The sequence below is a fragment of the Zootoca vivipara genome, chromosome 12, assembly GCF_963506605.1.
Source record: "Zootoca vivipara chromosome 12, rZooViv1.1, whole genome shotgun sequence".
NCBI classification, from domain to species: domain Eukaryota; kingdom Metazoa; phylum Chordata; class Lepidosauria; order Squamata; family Lacertidae; genus Zootoca; species Zootoca vivipara.
The window spans coordinates 53,124,765-53,146,935 of NC_083287.1; the positions used below are offsets into that span (position 1 = coordinate 53,124,765).

At 45.8% G+C, this 22,171-nt stretch overlaps 1 protein-coding gene across 31 annotated transcripts in view; it reads right to left on the minus strand.

Moving 5' to 3' along the window:
* The window catches only part of OBSCN (obscurin, cytoskeletal calmodulin and titin-interacting RhoGEF), a 289,452-nt gene that overhangs the window by 42,603 nt on the left and 224,678 nt on the right, over positions 1 to 22,171 (minus strand). For 30 of the 31 annotated variants that reach the window (XM_060280972.1, XM_060280969.1, XM_060280957.1 and 27 more), the window contains 9 exons: positions 16,632 to 16,743; positions 13,821 to 13,957; positions 8,806 to 8,918; positions 8,145 to 8,313; positions 6,703 to 6,784; positions 6,340 to 6,540; positions 4,387 to 4,447; positions 3,768 to 3,845; positions 2,194 to 2,366 (listed from right to left, as the gene is read on the minus strand). In XM_060280972.1, coding sequence (XP_060136955.1) covers positions 2,194 to 2,366; positions 3,768 to 3,845; positions 4,387 to 4,447; positions 6,340 to 6,540; positions 6,703 to 6,784; positions 8,145 to 8,313; positions 8,806 to 8,918; positions 13,821 to 13,957; positions 16,632 to 16,743 — 1,126 coding nt within the window. Of the gene's footprint in view, positions 1 to 2,193; positions 2,367 to 3,767; positions 3,846 to 4,386; positions 4,448 to 6,339; positions 6,541 to 6,702; positions 6,785 to 8,144; positions 8,314 to 8,805; positions 8,919 to 13,820; positions 13,958 to 16,631; positions 16,744 to 22,171 lie in introns of those variants that run through there. The other variant, XR_009558428.1, reaches the window with a different exon arrangement.

Genomic DNA, 22,171 nt, shown 5'->3' on the forward strand with positions numbered 1-22,171 from the left:
CGCTACATCATGACCCATGTGGTACGGAGCGGTTTGCTGCCCATGTGCGCTACGGAGCGGTTTGCCGCCGCTCGAGCGCCTGGATCCTCAGATCCCGATCCTAGAGCGGCGGTGGCGTGACGGCAAACCACTCTGTAGTGCTTTGCTCCTCGCCGCTCTGCCTGAGCAGGAGGAAGCCTGGCAGCGTCGGAAGAAGAAAAAATACAAAAGAAAGCCACAGGCGTGCCGGCCGGGCGAGATTTTGGGCTCAGCTTTTGAGGCACCGATCGCGGGGGTGTGGCCCCGAGTGTCACCCCCCCTCCAGCATGCAGCTGCGCCCAAAATCTCACTCAGCTGGCGCACCTCCCTGCAGCTTTCTTTGGTATTTTTTTTCTTTTTCCGACGCTGCCGGACGGAGGTGAGGGGCAGGGGCACGGCCCTGAGTGTCACCCCCTCCAGGGCGGTACCCGGGGCAGACTGCCCCCTACACCCCCTAGCTCCGCCCCTGGCTGTACCTCAGGAAACACTGCCCTGAACAGGCTTTGCTTGCCCTTCCCTTCCTAACTGGCCAGTACAGGAAGGGTGACCAGTACAGGAAAATTTGCCCTCAATCTAGATTAGCTTTGTTTGCCCTCAGTGACATCAACATGTGGCCCAGTCTACAAAGCTCCATCACATCAACGCAGTTCCCATCTCTGGCTGGCTAGGAGCATGAACTGAAGGGGACGGAACACTTGAGCAAGGAGACTTAAATGTCACTGAAATAGCAACAGATTCAGGAAACGACTTCAACAGTCATGGAAAATGTTGGATGCTTTCTGGCATAGGATTTTTTCAGGGAATACTCTGGCCTCCTTCGAGGGACTACTTTTACCTCTAAGACTGAGACTGGTGGTCATTCAGTGGAGCCCTAAGGAGTCTTCACAGACTGACAGCAACCTGCTCTTTCCCAGGGCCAACTGCAACCTTCTCCGTCATACAGAAGAATCCAGGCCCTTGCCCTAAGCCAGACAACCGCTTTCCCTTTGGGATTCAGAGTTTGCCCGTCTCTTGTGCCCTACCTCCTGTGCTGTCTCTTGTCCAAGGTGCCTTATTCTAACAAACCATCCTCACCCAGCAGAAACGAAATGTAGAAGCAGAATGAGCATCACCCCAACAATCTTCCCAGTAACACTCAGGGTCCTTAGACAGCTCCACCCTCCTCTACTCACCACCAGCACAGCCAAGCACTGGAAGTTTCGGGCAAAAAAATCAGCCTGGTTGCTACAAATCAGACATGGTACCACTTAAACTAGAACAGCCATTTAGTTGTCTCAGGTCTTCCCCATGGGGCAAGAGAGAGGGCCTAATTTTTTTTTACATCAAAGGAGCATATACAGGTGACGAGGGCTGAGCTCTCTCTGTTCCTCTGCCTTACTCTGTGCATTCAGTCACCCTCCTGGTACCGGAGCCAGGCTAGAAGAAAAAGTGCCAGAGTGTGCGGTGGGAGGAAGTTCAGTTCTCCTCATCCACACAAGCCTCTTTGGGGAAGGGGTGATAACTAGATGCAACTAGATAATGCGAGTGCAGCAATCTGAACATTTGACAGTGCTACAAAAATGCTAGATGGCTGCTCGTCATTCCACTACCTCCAGTTTGTTCTTCAACTTCCTTAGAGCCCTACAGATATGTAAGGGTGACTCCCTACAGGGAGCCAGCCCCCATCATCCTGACGTCCACCTCGTCAAGTACAGAGAGCACCAGTGGTTCTGAAGGAGCCAGAGGGGGAGGGGGAGACTCGGAGGAGGAGAGTAATCAGAGGGAGGAACAATGGGAAAGCTCGGGGGCGGAGGGATGCAGGCAGACGCTAAGGGATGTTGCAGAGCCAGGGCACCGACCACTTAGGGAGGAAGCTGAAAGGGCATCGCTCCTTCCGGCTCAAGAAGTAAGGAGAGTGCCGCAACGCAGGTCAAGGGGGCGGCGTTTTGGGGGTGCCCAGACTACTTTGCTGGCGTAGGAACAGACGTACGCCATTGCCGGATTCTGATTCGGGATGAGAGGTCGTGTTTTAAGCTGTCTCTACACTGTAAATTATTAGCACAATAAACGTCTTTGAAGACAAACTGGACTCAAGTGGAGTTACTCTAGAGTAGCCACGACGACCCTCTGACAATATATTTCCATTTAAAAGCAAGCAAGCAAACAAAAAGCCCAAGGGGAAAAAATATATTTTACCATATGTCGGATGCTGTCGATACTGGTGACTGGGAGAGAATTTCAGGCGAGACAAATTCTGGAGACCCGTATTTACTGTACTGAGGCTCAGATGGGTTTATCTTTTGAGCGAATCCAAAATCGCAGATCTTAATGTCATCTCTGTCATCATAAACCATCAAGATGTTTGCAGGCTGTTGAAGCAGAGAGAAGAGTCTTTTATGCAGAGGATAAAACAAGCCAGGATCCTCTCTCTTGTAGTATCAACGCATATTTGAAAGAGCACCCGAAATGACTTCCTGTTCAGACACTAGTCTTCAGCTGAGCGGGGTCCCACCCTGCTTAAGCTTGCAGGTAGACAAGCCAAAGACCCTGCCCAGCCCCAGGAATTCTGAGGTTTCTGCAGCCTGCAGGAATTAGCCCCCCCAACAATGACAGAGTGGTATCTCAATTAGCATGGGGTGAGGCTCTGTGTGTGTTTCATTTGAGTCTTAGAGGTGTGTAGTCCAGGGAATCTGAAACTATTGGCTGAACCTCAGAATGTAAGGTAGAAGGGTGTGGAGGGGCCTTGCACTCCCTGGATCTCTCTCATAGGAATATGGGAATAGGGCTTATACTGAGGCTCAGGCCGCTGGTCCATCTCTGGTTATCTCTCGCTTGGACTACTGCAATGCGCTCTTTGAAGGTGACCTGGAAACTACAACTAATCCAGAATGCGGCAGCCAGACTGGTGACTGGGAGCGGCCGCCGAGACCACATAACACCAGTCTTGAAAGACCTACATTGGCTCTCAGTATGTTTCCGAGCACAATTCAAAGTGTTGGTGCTGACCTTTAAAGCCCTAAATGGCCTCGGTCCAGTATACCTGAAGGAGCGTCTCCACCTCCATCGTTCTGCCCGGAGACTGAGATCCAGCACCGAGGGCCTTCTGGCGGTTCCCTCACTGCGAGAAGCAAAGCTACAGGGAACCAGGCAGAGGGCCTTCTAGGTAGTGGCACCCGCCCTGTGGAACACCCTCCCATCAGAGGTCAGAGAGATAGACCTGACATATAGAAAATGTTTAGGGAAGCTTTTAATGTTTGATAGATTTATGTATTTTAATGTTTGTTGGAAGCTGCCCAGAGTGGCAGGGGAAGCCCAGCCAGATGGGCGGGGTATAAATAATATATTATTATTATTATTATTATTATTATTATTATTATTATTATTTAGCAGAGAATCAACTGCATGGATTGGCAGCAGCTCTCCAGAGTTTCATTCTTCTGCAGCCCCCCCCCCTGGAGATGCCAGGGATTGAATCTGAAACCGTTTGCATGAAAAGCAGGTGTCCTCTCACTGAGTTAGGGTCCTTCTCCTCCCTGCCTACCCTTCAGGCCCTTGGCAGAACCCAGGGACTTTATCCTGCTTTTGCAGCTTCTCCTAGAGGGAAAATATCAGACCCAAATGTTATAACGTGTTTGTTTTTCAGCGGGAATCTATACAGGTCAAAACAACCGATATCCAAACTTGGCTTTATAGAAAACTTCCCAGATTCTCTGGAAAAAAAATCGTAAATGATGCAGTGAACCGAACATGCAGCTCTTTTTAAACGTTACCTTAATATCCAAATGAAGCACTTTGTTCTTATGCAGATATTCAATCCCTTCTAAAAGTTGTCTGATGTAGAACTTGACCTGTAAGTGGGGGAGAAGGGGAAAATACACGGTTATCAGTGGATTTATCTAGATGCCACAAGTATATCTCTGATTTCAGAACTGTTGTGGGATACAACAATAGTATCTTGACTAAAAACCCTACATCCCTCCTGAAATATACTCGGAGTCGAGAGTGAATTTCATGCTCTTTATTCAGCTCATATTCATCAAGGAGAAGAAGAGAAGACGAATGGCTCTTTTCCCAAAACCATCTGCTTATATACATTATTTACACAATGGGCCTTGCGTGATTGGCTACTTCAGGGCTACACCTGTGGGCCAATTATATTGTGGATTGACTTCTGCCTGCAGCCTGATTGGCTGCTCCTACAGGCCAATCAGGTAGCAGATTCACTTCTGCCAGCCGCCTGATTGGCTGCTCCAGCAGGCCAATCAGGTTGCGGATTCACTTCCACCTGGAGTTGGATTGGGTAGCTCCTGCTGATTCTGAATCCTATTGTTCTAGGATTCAGCTCAGTACATAACACCTCCCAAAAGAAACACAAGGAAGGAGCATCACCTCTGCTTCAGTCACCACATTCTTCTTGAACAACCGGTCCAGAAGCTCTTCATTGGAGCATCTAACACACTAAGGAACACAATATCCTTTTTGCAATGGAGCAATGAAAAGAAACTGATCAATTATTCTCTGGCCCCGAACATCTCGAGTTTCTAGTACAAATATACTTACATAATTGTGTGTGTGTGTGTGTGTGTGTGTGTGTGAGAGAGAGAGAGAGAGAGAGAGAGAGAGAGAGAGAGAGAGAGAGAGAGAGAGAACAGTGAGGTCAGTGGAATGATTATGTTATTAACAGTAAAAAAGTAAAGGGACCCCTGACCATTAGGTCCAGTCGCGGATGACCCGGGTTGCGGCGCTCATCTCGCTTTACTGGCCGAGGGAGCCGGCGTATAGCTTCCAGGTCATGTGGCCAGCATGACTAAGCTACTTCTGGCGAACCAGAGCAGCACACGGAAACGCCGTTTACCTTCCCGCTGGAGCGGTACCTATTTATCTACTTGTACTTTGATGTGCTTTCGAACTGCTAGGTTGGCAGGAGCAGGGACTGAGCAATGGAAGCTCACCCCGTCACGGGGATTTGAACCGCCGACCTTCTGATCGGCGTTTCCGTGTGCTGCTCTGGTTCGCCAGAAGCGGCTTTGTCATGCTGGCCACATGACCTGGAAGCTGTACACCGGCTCCCTCGGCCAATAACGCGAGATGAACACCGCAACCCCGAGTCGGTCACGGCTGGACCTAATGGTCAGGGGTCCCTTTACCTTTATAATCATAATAATTTATTTTCTGTACTCCACCCATCTGACTGGGTTGCCCCAGCCACTCTGAGCATCTTCCAACAGAAGAAACGGAAACACAACAACAAAAAGAGCAGAACAGAACATGATACATTAAAAGCGTACAGAACTGCTTTCGGATGTCTATGGAAGGTTTCATTTAATTATTTATCTCTTTGACATCTGACAGGAGTGCATTCCACAGGCAGGTGCCACTACTGACAAGGCCCTCTTCTTCCTGGTTCCCTGTAGCTTCACTTCTCGCAGGGAGGGAACTGCCAGAAGGCCCTTGGAGCTGGACCTCAGTGTCCGGCCTGAATGATGCAGGTGGAGACGCTCCTTCAGGTATACAGGGCCGAACCCATTAAGGGCTTTAAAGGCCAACACCAACATGTTGCATTGTGCTTGGAAATGTACAGGGAGCCATGTTGTTTATTGCTAAGGTTGTTTTACTGTTTATGAGGCAGATGTGTTGTTTTTCGTTCTTCCCTAAGTTTTATGTTATATGAAATATTATATGACTCCCACCTTTTTTTTCTGTGGCACCATGTATGTGCAGACCACATGTGCTGACCAGGCCTCCCAACCCAGCCACCACAGGATTGTTGCCACAATGCCACCTACCCAATTAAGGGGTAAGCAGACTTCTCAATTGAAGACACCTCAGAGGGAGTATGAAATGTAATGTGAAGCCTCAAAATTACAACTTAGCACAGAGTTCTGTTCTGTAATCTCTAGCTTGAATTGGAATAGGTTTTTTTTAAAAAAAAAACACCCACAATACATATCAATGCTGGAAGTTTGCATTATCTGCTACACATTATTTGTGAATGTTCACTGCAAATAACATAACTGCCGCTGTCTGTACTTCCTGCATTTCATTTCCCTTTGACACCAACACCTGTGCTTATAGTACCTTACATGTGATGCAAAGGATTCTTCCATAATAAATGTGTTAGTTTTTAAGGTGCCTTGCTTAAAATTAATTAATGCAAACAATGACAAAACATATTTGGCAATGACACAAATATTCTGTGCATTTTTTGTTTTGATTCCAGGCTTGACGTTCAGGTTCATTCAGTGCTGAACACCAGCTCTCTTCACCATCTTATACAACCACAAGCAGGGTTAACATACATCCTCCCTCCAAGATTCAGCAAAAAGAAAGAAAAAAGGATACAGCTCCAAAATCAGAATCAAGGTTTTCCGTGTTTCAAACTGATCCAGCAGCTGGGTGATTCTGTCATGGGACACTGTGGCTAGAATATCCCTTTCCTGATAGGCTTGATCCCTTGTTTTGCTTCGCAGGGCGATAAATTTGGCTGCACATGACACTCGATTGCCTTTGTGGACCACTCTTTTAATCAATCCAAAGGAACCCCTGTGAAGATTTTTTTAAAAAAACCAAACAAGAAAGGCTGATTCAAATCTCCAGTCTGTGGCAGGAGCATCTTTCCTATTCAGTTCTTTCCCATGCCTCAGACACCCACACAAAACAAGAATGATGACCCGAATGGAATATCAAGTGAAAAATAGTTTTTACCTTCCTATTTCTTGCTTAACCTCATAGAAAGAATGAAGCTTTCTTCTATTACTCTGTTTCTTTGCCTCTTGGCTTTTCTTATCTATAGCAATTCAAACAACAAGAACAAGTAAAGTAACGGGGCTCCGCACAAACACGCTCTTCCATCATGTGTCAATACACTTCTCCTTTTTTGAACACATTCCACACATCATATGTTCCATCACTTTTTTTGGGGGGGGGGGTTATCCAAAGCACTGCATTTTATATGCGGGAAAGTGATTATGATGTCATCACGAAGGGGCACCTTCCACTGGAGTTATGTTGATTGTAAAAAAACAAAACACTTAAACAATCAGATCTGTTTTAATAATCCTACAAGCAAGAAATCGTGTCCTCCCTCAAAGAGTGAGACCTGGCAACCAAACCCTTGTGTTGTGGGTGGGTACGATTGGATAGCTACAACACCTGATTGGTAGGTCCTTTGACACTGCGTTCAATCTGACCAATGGGACGCTAGTCAAATGGATCAAGGGACCTATATATGCCAATGCACGTAACCCTGAACTTTCTCTCTTGGTCAGTGCATTGGAACACCCGCCCACCTCTCCCTATATTTAGGGCTTGCACACTTGACCTTACTATGCCATTGTGTGTCATCTGCCATTGTTCCAGGGGCACAGCAGGAATTTTCCCCACTTGGCTGATTGGCTGGTGCCATTTGGGTTTCGCCTGCCACGTAGCAAACCGTCACAACTTGTAAGGTTGTGGATAGGCTCTGGTTCAGGTGATAGGGATGGGCGAACGCTCTCACCATCCCTATGCTAGGGGTATTCTGTTAAAGGAATCCAAGGACTCAATGGTTTGGTCAACCCTGCGAGGGGTTGTGCCCGTGCCTGAGTCCAAGGGGACATCTGGGTGGTGGACATAGCATGTCCCCAGCTTTCCACCATTCCAGGTGTTCACCCTTGGCTGACCTATGCTAGTGCCCTGGGTGAGTGCTACCTGCAACGGTGCAGGGAGCTAGTCTAACCAGAGCCTATGCAACCACTCATTTGCTGTAATCAATAAAGTTGTGGCCTAAATTCTGCCAAAAGCCAAACCAAAAATTTGAGTCTTGTGTGAATTTATTTAAGGGGGAGGTTTAAAGGTCTAAACACACAATAATCCTATAGGAGGGGGTCAGCATGATTATCTCCAAATTTCCGATGGTCACATTACATTTTGGAGGAGGCAATTTGCATCCCACTAGTAAGTAAGAACTAAAGCAGGCACCCCCAAACTCCGGCCCTCCAGATGTTTTGGACTACAATTCCCATCATCCCTGACCACTGGTCCTGTTAGCTAGGGATCATGGGAGTTGTAGTCCAAAACATCCGGAGGGCTGCAGTTTGGGGATGCCTGAACTAAAGAGAAAGGCAAATGTAAGTAGTGCAAGGACCAGTTCACACTTCTATAGTTACCTTCTTGGACCACGAGTTCAGCTTTGCATAAGACCTCCCCTCCTGTATTTTTAGCAATGCAAGTATAGACACCACCATCTTCAGTTCTAGCGTTGTACAGAATCAAAGAGTATCTTGTGCCTTCACTGAGCTGAACGACTCTTTCACTGTCCATCAGCAATGAAATACCCTGGAAGGATGAGAGAACTATAGCACATGAAGGCTACTGAGGAAGGCAGATAAAACTAAACCAAGACTACCTAGGTATATAAAATCTTGTACACAATCCATCACGTCCAGGGAGATCTCCTGGACAACCTCATTCAAAAATGTTTTTAATTCTTTTCTTTCTTTTTTTAAGGATAAATTTCTAAAAATACACCTCCAGAAGAATCACAAATTCTAACATTTTGAGCTCCACTCTGGAAAATCCATCTGGTGAAATGGAACTTCAGAATCCAGTGAGGGCTCTGGCAGAAGGGGAAAGTGTTACTTGGTGATTCTCAATGCACCACTGAAACGTATCTTCATGCTTTCAGGACATCCACGGAGTATTATTTTTCTGTCCACAAATGCAAAAGTGAACTCATCTCTTATCCCATGCCCATTTTACTACTTTGTAGATTTATTCAATCTCCTTTCCCTTTATTCACACCTCTGTCTGGGAACATCTGCTTCCTACCTTAAACCATGCAACGGTTGGCTGAGGGTCTCCTTCAATAATAGCATGAAACTTTGCCATCTCCCCACACCGAACCTGCACATCTTCAATTGTCACCTGCATGTATGGTGGGCCTGATGAAACAAAAGTGTTAGGTTTCAGCTGTTTGAAAAAGAATAATATTGGAAACAAGGATGGATGAGAAAGCTCATTAACCCCCATAGGGAATAGTGAGGGTTGCGACCAGGCCTGGCAGAAATTGACTGTGTGTGGGGGTGGGTGGGTTTAAGCTAATTGGGAGAAGCTGATTGGAGGGCTGACTGTTGCTGGGGAGAATTGTATGTATCCAATTTTTGATTGACAAGGGGAATCCTTAAATACTCAGCGTCCCTGGGGTTCAGCTCCTTCCTGCTAGTGAATTTAATCTCCCTCCCACCCACCTCCTTTTTCCTGCAGGTTTAGGTTGACCTTGCTATGGTGCCGCCTGTATTCAGGGGCCAGTAGGAATTTTTTCCATTTGGCTGATTGGCTGTTGCCATGCGGTTTTTCGCCTACTGCTTAGCAATAGTCACAACTTGTTAGGTTGGCAGGTTAGGCTTTGGTTGATGAGTTTGGGAGGGGCATCGCATGGAGGTGCATGCCCCTCAGTGTTGCTCTTATAGAAGTATTCCGTTAAAGGAATCCTGGGGCTCCGGGGCTCTAGTCTTTACACCCCCGCAATGGTGCGGGGCTGGGGCCAATACAGAGCACGAGCCTTGGGGAACATTTCTGGTGGGGGAGATTGCCTGTGCTCAGCTATCTCCTCCACCATGCGGTGTTTACTTGACTTTCCTATTGCAGGAAGTCAGAGTTGGTCCTGTCCCACCGTGGGGCAGAAGATTAACCAAAGCCTAAGGCCAACACTCAAAATTAATTTGTAATTTTGAATAAAGTTGTGGCCAAAATTATGCCAAAAAACAAAACCTAAAATATGTTAGCATAAATCCTCTACATGGCACAGATGCTGCATGTGGCTAATTGTTTACTTTATGAGATTGCTGTACTTTCCCACACACAGGAGACAGTGTAACTTGATCTCCTGTCATGTGATGTTTTCTCTGTTCTGTTTCTACTTTCACTTCTGAACGGAGAGTGATGGCGAATACACTTAAACCACACTCTCTTAATAAACGTAGATTAACACCTACGATTGTTTACTGTCTTCATAACCGAAGCCAGTGGCAGTAGTAAGAATATTGGAATTTACACCTCAATATTCTAACAAAATAATGTGTCTGTCTGAGTTATTGGTGGGGAATTTCTGGGGGGTCTTGGCTCGCAAACAAATGGCAGTTGTGACCAAATTTTGCACAGTTCTTGGAAGATGACTTCCGCGACATTTGTGCTCACAGATCATAGAGATAACTCCCTAAACCTCTTCCTCTTACACTTGCTAGCTATTGCCATTTCCCTCTTCTGGATGGCTGCAGAGGTGCTTTTAGCTGCTACAACGCCTTTTAGAGTTAGAGATGAGCTTGCAGTATCTCCAAATCTGGGAGAGTTGTGCACAGCTATTAACCAAATGAAAAACAACAAAGCCAGTGGACCTGATGGGATACCTGCCGAAATCTTCAAAGTGGGCGGAATTGAACTTAACACAACAACTTCACAAGCTCATCGAAAAAAATCTGGGAAAGAGAATAAATCCCAGCAGGCTTTCAGGATGCCAAAATTATCAATCGCTTTAAAAAAGGTGACAGAACTGATCGTGGAAACTATCGAGGCACCTCTCTATTAGCTGCGGCTGGCAAAATTCTTGCAAGGATCTTAGCAAACCGTCTCATAACAATATCCGAGGTGATCATTCCTGAATCCCAAAATGGTTTTTGGCCTTCTAGGAAGACTGTGGACATGATTTTCACTGCTTGACAGCTTCAAGAAAAATGCAGAGAGCAACACCAACCCCTGTATATGGCGTTTATTGACCTGACAAAGGCTTTCGACACTGTAAATCGTAATGCCCTGTGGACTGTCCTTCTGAAAATTGGCTGCCCAGATAAATCTGTAAACATCATTCGTCTCCTCCATGATAATATGACAGCAACAATCACAGATAACAATGGCTCTCAAGGTGAACCATTCACAGTGGGATCAGGTGTTAAACAGGGTTGTGTTATTGCCCCAACTCTATTCATTATTTTCATTGCCATGATCCTACACTTTGTCGAAGGGAAACTCCCCACCGGAGTAGAAATCATATATCGAACAGATGGAAAGCTCTTCAATCTGAGCAGGCTGAAAGCAAAGACTAAGGTTACCGTAACTTCCGTCATAGAGCTTCAGTATGCTGCTGACAACATAGTATGTGCACACTCAGAGGATGACCTCCAAACCATCCTAAATATCTTTGTAGAAGCTAACGAAAAGCTTGGCCTATCACTCAACATCCAAAAAACCAAAGTGCTGCACCAACAAGTACAAAATAACCCCTCTGCAGCACCACAAATCCAACTCAGTGGTGTAACGTTGGAAAATGTTGATCACTTCTCCTACCTAGGCAGCTATCTTTCCACAAAGGCCAACATGGATGCCGAAATCCAGCATCGCCTGAGCTCTGCGAGTGCAGCTTTCTCCCGATTGAAGTGCAGAGTGTTTGAAGACCGGGAAATTCGCAGGGAAACCAAAATGCTTGTTTACAAAGCTATTGTACTGCCAACCTTACTATATACTTGTGAAACATGGACCACTTATAAACTCCATCTCCAACTCCTCAAAATATTCCATCAATGGTGTGTCTGAAAATTTTACACATCACTTGAGAAGACAGGCAAACTAATATCAGTGTACTGGAAGAAGCAAAGATCACCAGTCTTGAAGCAATGATTCTTCAACATCAACTTCGTTGGACTGGTCATGTTGTGCGGATGTCTGATGATCGTCTTCCAAAGCAACTACTCTATTCCAAACTTAAAAATGGAAAGCGTAATGCTGGTGGTCAACAAAAGAGGTTTAAAGACTGTCACAAGGCAAATCTTTAAAAATGTAGTATAAACACTGACAACTGGGAAACACTGGCCTGCGAGCGCTCCAGTTGGAGAACAGCCTTTACCAAAGGTGTCATGGGCTTTGAAGACACTCAAACTTAGGACGCAAGGGAGAAATGTGCTAAGAGGAAGGCACGCTTGGTAAATCCACACCGTGATCAACTCCTGCCTGGAAACCAATGTCCCCACTGTGGAAGGACATGTGGATCCAGAATTGGTCTCCATAGTCACTTATGGACTCAATGGTAAAACCATGTTTATGGAAGACAATCTTACTCAGCTACGAGTGATCGCCAAAGAAGAAGAAGAAGACAATGCCTTCTAGAGCCTAGACTTTTCTGCAGCTTTTGAGCTCAGTTCCCCCACTTCTAAAACCATTCTTACTCTGGTACGAAGTCTCTGGTAAAAAAACACAGCAATATCTGTTTCACAGCTGAACTTTGAATTTGGCTTCAAAGCATACTGGTAGATTGTGCAACTGGAAGAGAATTGGTGTTGTATGATCTGTTTGCCTCAAGCACTGTCGCCAGTCGGGCAGCCACATTATACTAACTGAAGCTTCTGCACCGTTTTCAATGGCAGCCCCACATAAAGCACATTGCGGTAGTCCAGTCTAAAAGTTACCAGAGCTTAGATGTCTGTAGCCAAGCGATCCCTGTCCAGATGGGGTTGTGGTTGGGCCACCAGCCTAAGTTGGTGGAAGGCACGCCACCATACCAACACTGCCATACCACTCGGCTGGAGAGAGGAACCTCCCACCGATAGCATCTCAGTATTACCTGGTTTAAGTTTAAGTTTATTGGCCCCCATCCAAACCCTTCTTGCAACCAAGCACTGTTTAATCACATGCGCCATGAGATCAAATAAGCAGTTCCTAAATAAGCTTTATCTAATAAGGCAAGTAGGGAACAGTTTCTCATACAAATTTAACATGGACCTTCCAAATGGAAGTACAGTCATACCTCGGTTTAAGTACGCCTCGGTTTGAGTATTTTCAGTTTAAGTACTCTGCAGACCCGTCTGGAACGGATTAATCCACTTTCCGTTACTTTCAATGGGAAAGTTCGCTTCAGGTTAAGTACGCTTCAGGTTAAGTACGGACTTCCGGAACCAATTACACTCATACCTCGGGTTAAGTACGCTTCAGGTTGAGTACTCCGCGGACCTGTCTGGAACAGATTAATCCACTTTCCATTACTTTCAATAGGAAAGTTCGCTTCAGGTTAAGTACGCTTCAGTTTAAGTACTCCACGGACCATCTGGAACGGATTAACCCACTTTCCATTACTTTCAATGGGAAAGTTCGCTTCAGGTTAAGTACGCTTCAGGTTAAATACAGACTTCCGGAACCAAATGTGTTTGTAAACCGAGGTACCACTGTACTCAAATCATGTGTTTTGAGGAATTGTGGAAGGAAGGCTCTACCTGCCCCAGGATTCCATTTCTTCTTCAAATCTTGCACAGTCCACCATTTCCCCCGACACTGTACCAGTGTCTACATGCTCAATTCCACAAGGCATTTGTACCTCTCAAGTGTAAGAGTCACTGCACTCCAAAAGATGCAGCGATCATTTTGGAGCTGGAAAGCCTGGAATTGATGCCTGGCTGACACAAGAGCTCACAGGCTGGCCAGAACAGTCACAGGCAGTGATCAAAGTAATGAGAAATCATTGTGTCCAAGGTTGAAGCTGGAAGGCCATTGAGACTTGGCCAAAATAAAAATAAAAATGGGGGGCCCCACTTGCCCCAAACTTTACCCAGAGTGTCTCAAGGTTTTTGTTTTCTGAATGTAGCCTTGTTTTGTTCCATACATACAATGGAAGTTAAAGCACTCCATTGACCTAAGGACTTGATGGCCAAAGTAAAAAACTCCTGAATGCTGTGTTTGGGAGGAAGAAACTTGGCATAATAACGTTTCAGATTCCGAAGACAAAACGCAATCTAAAAATTGAAGCCCCACTAAAGTTTTGACAAAACTGATTTTTGGCAAGATCATGCAATAGGTCGGCTTACTTGCTGCGGTCTTCTCCGCTGTTTTATAGACGCAGGTTCTCTCTGTGGTCTCAATATAAACTTGCCTCTGTATATCCAAGATGACATCTGCCCCGTCGCTCTTGGGCCACTCTGCTCCAGCCATGATTTGAGGAGTTCTTAAGTATTAAAGCAGGAAGGAAAGTCACAATCGACACTATAGTTTTTGGGACACACATCAACAAGCCGTAAGCAGGCCGCAATGTTGCTGTTTATCCCGCATACTCTACTACTGATGAGTGGGGGAGCCCGAGAAAAGATTCTTCTCCACTTGCCCAGCACCAATTAAATGGAAGCAATCTAGTAAATTAAGGCTTGGAAATTAATTTGTATCAGTGTCTAGACTGATCTATTTATCCACTCACAACTGTGTTTTCTAAAATCTATCTCATATTCTGCTGGCTTGCCCCTCCCTTGGTAGATTTTGTGTGTGTGTACTGAATGTATTAACTTGCTGGCTGTGCTGAAAATTTGCTAGGGAGTGAACAATGGCTGTTTTGAAGTGGTTCTAATACCCCCCCCCCCAAGACTTAGATTGCATGAATATTTGCCACTTTTTGCTCCTTAATTTCTCCTAATGGCTGGCTCCTCTTTGAGTTGGAGATAGGGATTATCCAACTACATCAAGGGGATCAATGAGTAAATGGGGTATTATATGAGGTTCTTAGCAGTCATCAGAACATCAGATGTTCTTCACAGTTGTCATAGTAGTACAGAGGTTTGGTAAGGGCCAATCTGGCCCACTAAGACCCTTTATCTGGCCCTAGGCCATGCTTCTCCATGGTTACTGCCCCTCTCCCCGCCCCAGCATACTTTGCCTAGCTGGAATTTTCCCTATTGATTTCTGAACGTGCCTCTTGCTCACATGGATGGGCACATACATGCATACATGCCTGACTGACTTGTGTGCTTGGAAAACCACTACCGCGCCTGCGCAGGAGGTGGAGTTGCAGGCGTCACGACCCGATCACACGCACAGGGGCTGAGAATGCAGCCCCTGTGTGATTGGTGGAGGGTGGGGGTTCCCGCCCGTACCAAAACAAAGGGGCTGTCCAATCCAGACAGCTGGGGGCGGGGCGTGTCCTGCTGTATTTAAGCAGGAGGAGGGCGGGAACACACCCTCTTTTGGGGCAGGAACACACCCTCTTTTGGCCCGGCTCCCAGCTGCATAGGTTCACCCGCCCTTTAGTTTAGCTCATGACTTTGCTATGGACTTCGGTTGGTTGCCTTGGTTGGTCAAGGGGCCTGGTAGGACTTTTCCCCACTTGGAGTAGCCAAGCAGGGTTTTTCCGGCTACCGTACCTTGTAGCAATCAGTCACAACTTTTGGTTTGGGCCGTTAGGCATTGGAAATCTTCAACACAGGTGGGGAGGGGAGGTAGTGCCATCACCTGACCCTCATTTTGAAGGGTACTCCTTTAAAGGTTTCCGGGGGCGGAGTGGCCCGGTCCGACACCTAGGGAGGCAAGGGCCTGAAGGCATGCCCCTAACGGTAATCACCGGGGGAGTTCCGGTTGATGTACATCATTGGGCTCCTTACTGGTGATTAACCCTTCAGGGCTTCAACACACGGGTTGAAGTCAAATATAGACAGTTAGGGTCCAGTGCCTAAGCCAATACCGCTCAACATCCGTAACCAATAAAGTTGTGGCCTTTACGCCCATTGAATTCGAATTCTTGTGTCTGTCTTTATTTCACGGGGAGGGAGGGACATTGCCACGCAATGTAGTATACTGTAAAAAGATAAGAGCTTCAATCCCTTTTGCCTCTGGACCTGCTCACCCTCGCAAGTGGCGCTTGGAAGGCTGTCCATGAGGGAACAAGACCTTCGGGCTGAAAAGTTTTCTTTAGTTGTGTTAGGCTATCTATTACATATCCTCCCAACTTCCACTGATGAAAATAGGGACATTCTATGCTACATCAGTATCACTGCTTGAGCATTTCCTCCTGGTCCAGGACAAAAATTATTAGAGGAAACACACACAACCGCAGTATTTTAAGCAAAGAAAGCTTCAAATTTGCCTTAGGGGAAAAGGAAACCCCAAATAGAATAGGACGTCCCTGTTTTCATCTGAGCAATGTTGGAGGGTATGATATAATAACTTCTCTGAAGGCAAGTGAGAGCAAAGGCAAGCAATGACAATTTAAGTGAATAAGCAAACATTTCCACAATAAGTGCTGAAAGACCGCCAATAAGGGGAGATAATTTTTTTGACCCAGCTGAAAATGTGTGTGTGTGTGTGTGGTGGGGAGTGACTAATTTCAGTCCAGTCCAAATTCACCTCTCTCCTGATCAGACATTGCAAATATATAGACAACTAGGATATTAGGAAGAAAACTAGACTACAGCTGTTCTCCCAGACAACCTGATTTTCCACAGGTAGGGAATTTTAATGCTGGTGTGAATTAAAAATAAAAAAATTCCTTCAGTAGCACCTTAAAGACCAACTAAGTTTTTATTTTGGTATGAGCTTCTTGTGCATGCACACGAAAGCACATACCAAAATAAAAACTTAGTTGGTCTTTAAGGTGCTACTGAAGGAATTTTTTATTTTTGCTTCAACTCAGACCAACACGGCTACCTACGTGTAACTAGGTGTGAATTAAACTATATGATGTACTGCCTGCATTTTGAAATAGTGATCAAGGAAAATTAGTAGCACAATAATTTTTCGTGTGTATAGCAGGCAAATCATCTAGATATCATCTAGATATAAAAGAGGAATTGAAATGCAGGATACTTTACCTGCATGGCTTTCAATGGTACAGGATCTGAATTGGTCAAGGAAGTTACCTTGTAATAGGAACAGCCCGTTCGTGAATCCCATCACCTTGAAGAATTGTGTCCTTTTGAGTGGTGCTTGGCCTTTCCTCTGGAATTTTACCAATAGCTTCCTGCTGTTTGGCTAGCAGTGAAAATGCAGGTGGTTAGGTTGTGCATATAGGGATGAGACAGAGGAAAAACAAGAAACCACCAGCAACAGTACTGTCTACCCCAGGCATCCCCAAACTTCGGCCCGCCAGATGTTTTGGGACTACAATTCCCATCATCCCTGACCACTGGTCCTGTTAGCTAGCGATCATGGGCGTTGTAGTCCCAAAACATCTGGAGGGCCGCAGTTTGAGGATGCCTGCTCTACACCCTCGAGCCATGAATAGATAGGATAGAAATGTTTTAAATACAGTCATACCTCGGTTTAAGTACGCTTCGGTTCGAGTACTTTCAGTTTAAGTACTCCGCGGACCTGTCTGGAACGGATTAATCCACTCTCCATTACTTTCAATGGGAAAGTTCGCTTCAGGTTAGAACCAATTGTGTACTTAAACCGAGGTACCACTGTAAATTTATTTCAAACAAACATAAAAAATTGGCTTCTTCCAAAAAGCAGTAGCAAAATTTATATGAAAGATACCCAGACTGCAACCTATTACATTTTACCAGACTCTCAAGTGCATCGTATTGCACTCAGCCTGGGATCTAGAATTTCTTAGTATCAACAGAACACTTTGCTGCCCAAACTGAGATACAGTCTGAGAAATGTGCCCCATTCCCTCTCCACAAGGTGTGCTGACTGGGGCATAGCTCTCAGATCATGGTCAAACGTGCACTATTCAAGCTGAAATCCTAGGATCCTCTGTGACTTTCCAAAGGATCTTGAAGCATACCTCTCCAGTTGTACACAACTTCAAATTGCCTGTGTTGCTTATGGAGTTTGACTGCCTTAATTATCCTAACCCCAGATGGATATATCTAGGAATAGCAGCTTGAAAGCGAGGCCAGTGCCCAGATCAGTAGCTTGGTAGGGGCTTCAGAACTGTGAAACTGGGCAGGTCTTAAAAAAAAATATGAAAATGTATTTGAGAGTTTATAGGGATGTGAGCAAGGAAGGAACGAGACCATGCAACTTCTTCAGAAACTGAGATAAAAGGATGTTGGATATTTCCTCAAAAAATAAAAATAAAAGGCGGTCTTCATACTCAGCTGAAGAAAGGAAATCAACACATCCAAAGTAATGATCATTGGAGCTGCATTTTTAGTAGAGCAATTAATGCCACCTCCTGGGAGTTGTCAATAAATAAATTAAGAGAAGTATTGCTCCTGTCTTTCGTTATGTATATTAAGCAATTATCTGTTGCAAGTTTTGACGAGGAAACCATTAGGCCATATTCAAGCACTGATGTGTTGCAAAACAAAAACAAAAACAAAAAAAAGCATTCACACAAGCCTATATGCTTTCTGCATTTGCCAGGGCTGCCCAATACATTTTGGAACCTGAGGCAAACCACAAAATGATGCCACCCCCAACCAGGGAAGAATTGGGAGGGGAGCACTGAGGAGACGGCAGATCCAGCATCCAAGGAGTGTGCCATACCGTGTTTCTCATATTTTAAGGCATCCCTACAAAATAAGGCATGGCAGCCTTTGCGCGCGGATATCCGGGACCTGGCTGCAGCCTCAGCGTGCAGCGCGCGCAGCCCCAAGACCCGGCTGCAGCCTTTGCCTGCCGCGCGCGAAGACCCGGTGGGAGCAGGTCTGTGGTCTGTACAGATACCGGTACCGGTACTTAATTAAAAAATAAGACATCCCTTGAAAATAAGCCATGGTGTGTTTTTTTCAGGAAAAAAATAAATATAAGACGTGTCTTATAATATGAGAAACACGGTAGTTGCAGTGGCGGCAGCAGGCGATGCATTCTTGCTACCTGAGGTGGTCGCCTCACCTTGCCTCATGAATGGGCTGGCCCTGCCCTGGCATTTGCAGTCTACTGCCCCAGAGAACATGGCTCTGGTGTTTCAAATGCTATATAGATATAGGTTAGGGGCAGAGAGTAAGTGCCTTTTAAAAATGTTTCCAATGCCTTTCATAAGGAAGAAATCTGGATTAACTAATATATACTGAATTCAATTTAGCTGCTATTATTTATTTATTTATTTATTTATTTATTTATTTATTTATTTATTTATTTATACCCCGCCCATCTGGCTGGGTTTCCCCAGCCACTCTGGGCGGCTTCCAACAGAAATATTAAAATACAATAATATATTAAACATTAAAAGCTTCCCTAAACAGGGCTGCCTTCAGATGTCTTCTAAAAGTCTGGTAGCTGTTTTTCTCTTTGACTTCTGGTGGGAGGGCGTTCCACAGGGCGGGTGCCACTACCGAGAAGGCCCTTTGCCTGGTTCCCTGTATACCCATATGTCATACCCTCAGAAGGTGATGGACTCTCCAACAGAGGTTTTTAAATGGAGGTTGGGTGGCCATCTCTCAGGGACTCTTTAGCTGCAATTCCTGCATGGCAGGGGATTGGAATAGATGACATTTGGGGGCCCTCACAACTCTACAACAGAATACCACGAAGTGTGAAAAAGGGATCTACATCTCCAAAAGTTGGGGCAATGTGCGGCATTGTAGCCCATACCTTCTTGGCACATGTTTATCACATGCTCTCAACTACTTTGAGACATGCAGACCCAAAGAACTGCTGTGGGAAGCTGAATTCAGAAAGTGCTGTAGAATCAAAATCCTATTTCATTATATCTAGGAAAGATTTATTCGGGCCATAAGCAGTATTGCCACTTTGCTAGATAGAACCCACAGACAATCGAGTGCAAGGGTTACTGCCATCACACCCCGGAAAAACCTTAGGATCTCCACTGCACCCTTGGTCATGATAGAGTGGCAAGAGGAAGCTGGAAGAGTGGCACTCTTTCCCACTTCCTCTTTCTTCTCTGTGCTTATCAAGCTTCAGATTAATTCCAACTTTTACCCAGTTCCCTTAGGAAAGTGTAAGAGGGTGGGTGGGTGGGTGGATGTACTTCTCTTTCTGCCTCTCTTGGGGAGTGGTTGATGATCCAGGGGAAGAGAAGATTCCACCTAAACAATAGGAAGAACTTCCTGACAGTAAGAGCTGTTCGGCAGTGGAATTTGCTACCAAGGAGTGTGGTGGAGTCTCCTTCTTTGGAGGTCTTTAAGTGGAGGCTTGACAGCCATATGTCAAGAATACTTTGATGGTGTTTCCTGCTTGGCAGGGGGTTGGACTGGATGGCCCTTGTGGTCTCCTCCAACTCTATGATTCTAAGTGATTGGTGTGCCCATGGCACTCCCTAAAAAATCCAAATGTGGCCCCTAAAGCATGATTTGATGCAGAGGTGGGGAATCTATGGCTCTCCAGACATTGTTGGACTACAACTCCCTCAGCCTTGACTATTGTCCGTGCTGGCTGGGATTGGTGGGAGGTGTCCCTAGTATGTTGCAACCAGCAGTGCCTCTAGATGGCTTGAAAATAGGTATTGGCAGGCAGAACTAATGAAACATAACATGGACACAAATCTTTGTTGAGCTGGTGTCCGTACAGATTCACTAATTCAAAATCAAAGGTGGAACCAAGTTAACCACAATTCCAGGCACAAAACCTTTCATGTTTTGATCTCTGCTTTCGTTTTTCATTCTAGCAACAGAATGAAATGCCTGCAACATGCTTGTTGGCCTTTTGGGGGGTGGTGGTCTTGTGGTTTTCTTGCAACCCCAGCTCAGGACTGGGGGGACCCAGCATGTCTAGCAGAGCTTTGAACTTGAACTGAACTGGCTTCGTGAACTACCATAAAGGTGAAGGGGCCCCTGACCATCAGGTCCAGTCGTGTCCGACTCTGGGGTTGCGGCGCTCATCTCGCTCTATAGGCCGAGGGAGCCAGCGTTTGTCCGCAGACAATTTCCGGGTCATGTGGCCAGCATGACAAAGCTGCTTCTGGTGAACCAGAGCAGCGCACGGAAACGCCGTTTACCTTCCCACTGGAGCGGTCCCTATTTATCTACTTGCACTTTGATGTGCTTTTGAACTGCTAGGTTGGCAGGAGCTGGGACCGAGCAACGGGAGCTCACCCCGTCGCAGGGATTCGAACCGCCGACCTTCTGATCAGCAAGCCCTAGACTCTGTGGTTTAACCCACAGCGCCACCTGGGGCCACCTGGATTTTCTGAATGCTGGTGACTGGAGGAAGGATGCTGCTGGTAACACAGAGTCCATGGGTTTCTGCAGAGCCACCTTTACCTCCTTATCTGCATGTTCGAGTGATGCCCCGGCAGAATCCTCCAGCTCTGATCATGACAAAGGCACCCCCTACAGCTTTTCTCTCTTCAGTGTGAAAAGAAAAGGGTTAGCATCCAAGTCGACCCACTTCACATCATTCAGACCACAAGATGATACCTAGAGATGTGCCAGTCACTGGTAGACACAGACCCTTCTAAAATTTGGACCCAGCTTGTAGTGAGCTTAATTCACAAAGTTGTCCTTATGGAGGGGGGATGTTGAGGCAGTACAGTACTTATAAAACACCCATTGACACTGGGAAGCATGGGAAAGAAAGTTGCAACTTCCAAGAAAGAGGTACAGGTAATAATTAATCCCCTTTGAAAGTTATATCTGTAAAATCAAAGAAAAGCAATTTCAAAAGAAAGAAAAGAAAAGAAACCAGTCAAATATGAGCGTGGGGAGGAAGGCGGTTCTCTCTCAACTTTTATCTGCCTTGCTGTCAATGCCATTGTGGTCACAGTTATTGTAGAAACCTATGGTGAAACCCTGTGATTTTAGTTCAGCTAATAGCATCTCGAGCAGGGTCCCCAAAACTGCTGGGCGTTCTCTACTCCACCTGCTGAAACCAATATCGCAGGCACCTTCACCATGTTACAATTAGGTTCCCCAGTTATGAAATGTTTACACGTTCCCTACGGAAGGTGAAAAACATGCCCACGCTCAGCCAATCTGAACAGCATGGGAAATTCCTTCCTGCCCTCAATTCACTATAATCCTGGCTGGCATAGAGGATGGGTGGCCTCTGCTTGTGCTAACTGCTGAGTCAAACGGGAGAAAACCTATGTTGGACAAAGCCTGGTGCCGGCATCTCCAAGATTACGTCACACAAATCTCACGAAAGATTCCATATTGAAAGATTTTGTCTCCCTGTCCTGGGAAGCTGACAAACCTTCTCTGGTGTTGTGGAGGAGTAATTTGCTAATTGTATTATCGAGCCAGATCTGATCCTATAGTTTGCATTGCCCGTATTGTATAATTGTGAGTGTATGGCTTAGCCCCCCCCATATCCCTGGGATGACTTGCTTAAAATGTGTGCCAAAGGGTAAGCCTGAGAAGGAGGCATTGCATAGAACTGACAGGAAGACAGAACAGCCTTGTAAAATGAAAACATTCCTCTTATCAAAGGGAATGATGTGTTAGCTGGCGGAGACATGGAACTTACCCAAGGGCACCGGGGCCAGCCAGAGATATGAATTCGACAGTAATTGACAATACGCATAGATGATGTGAAGGAGAGGGGAAGA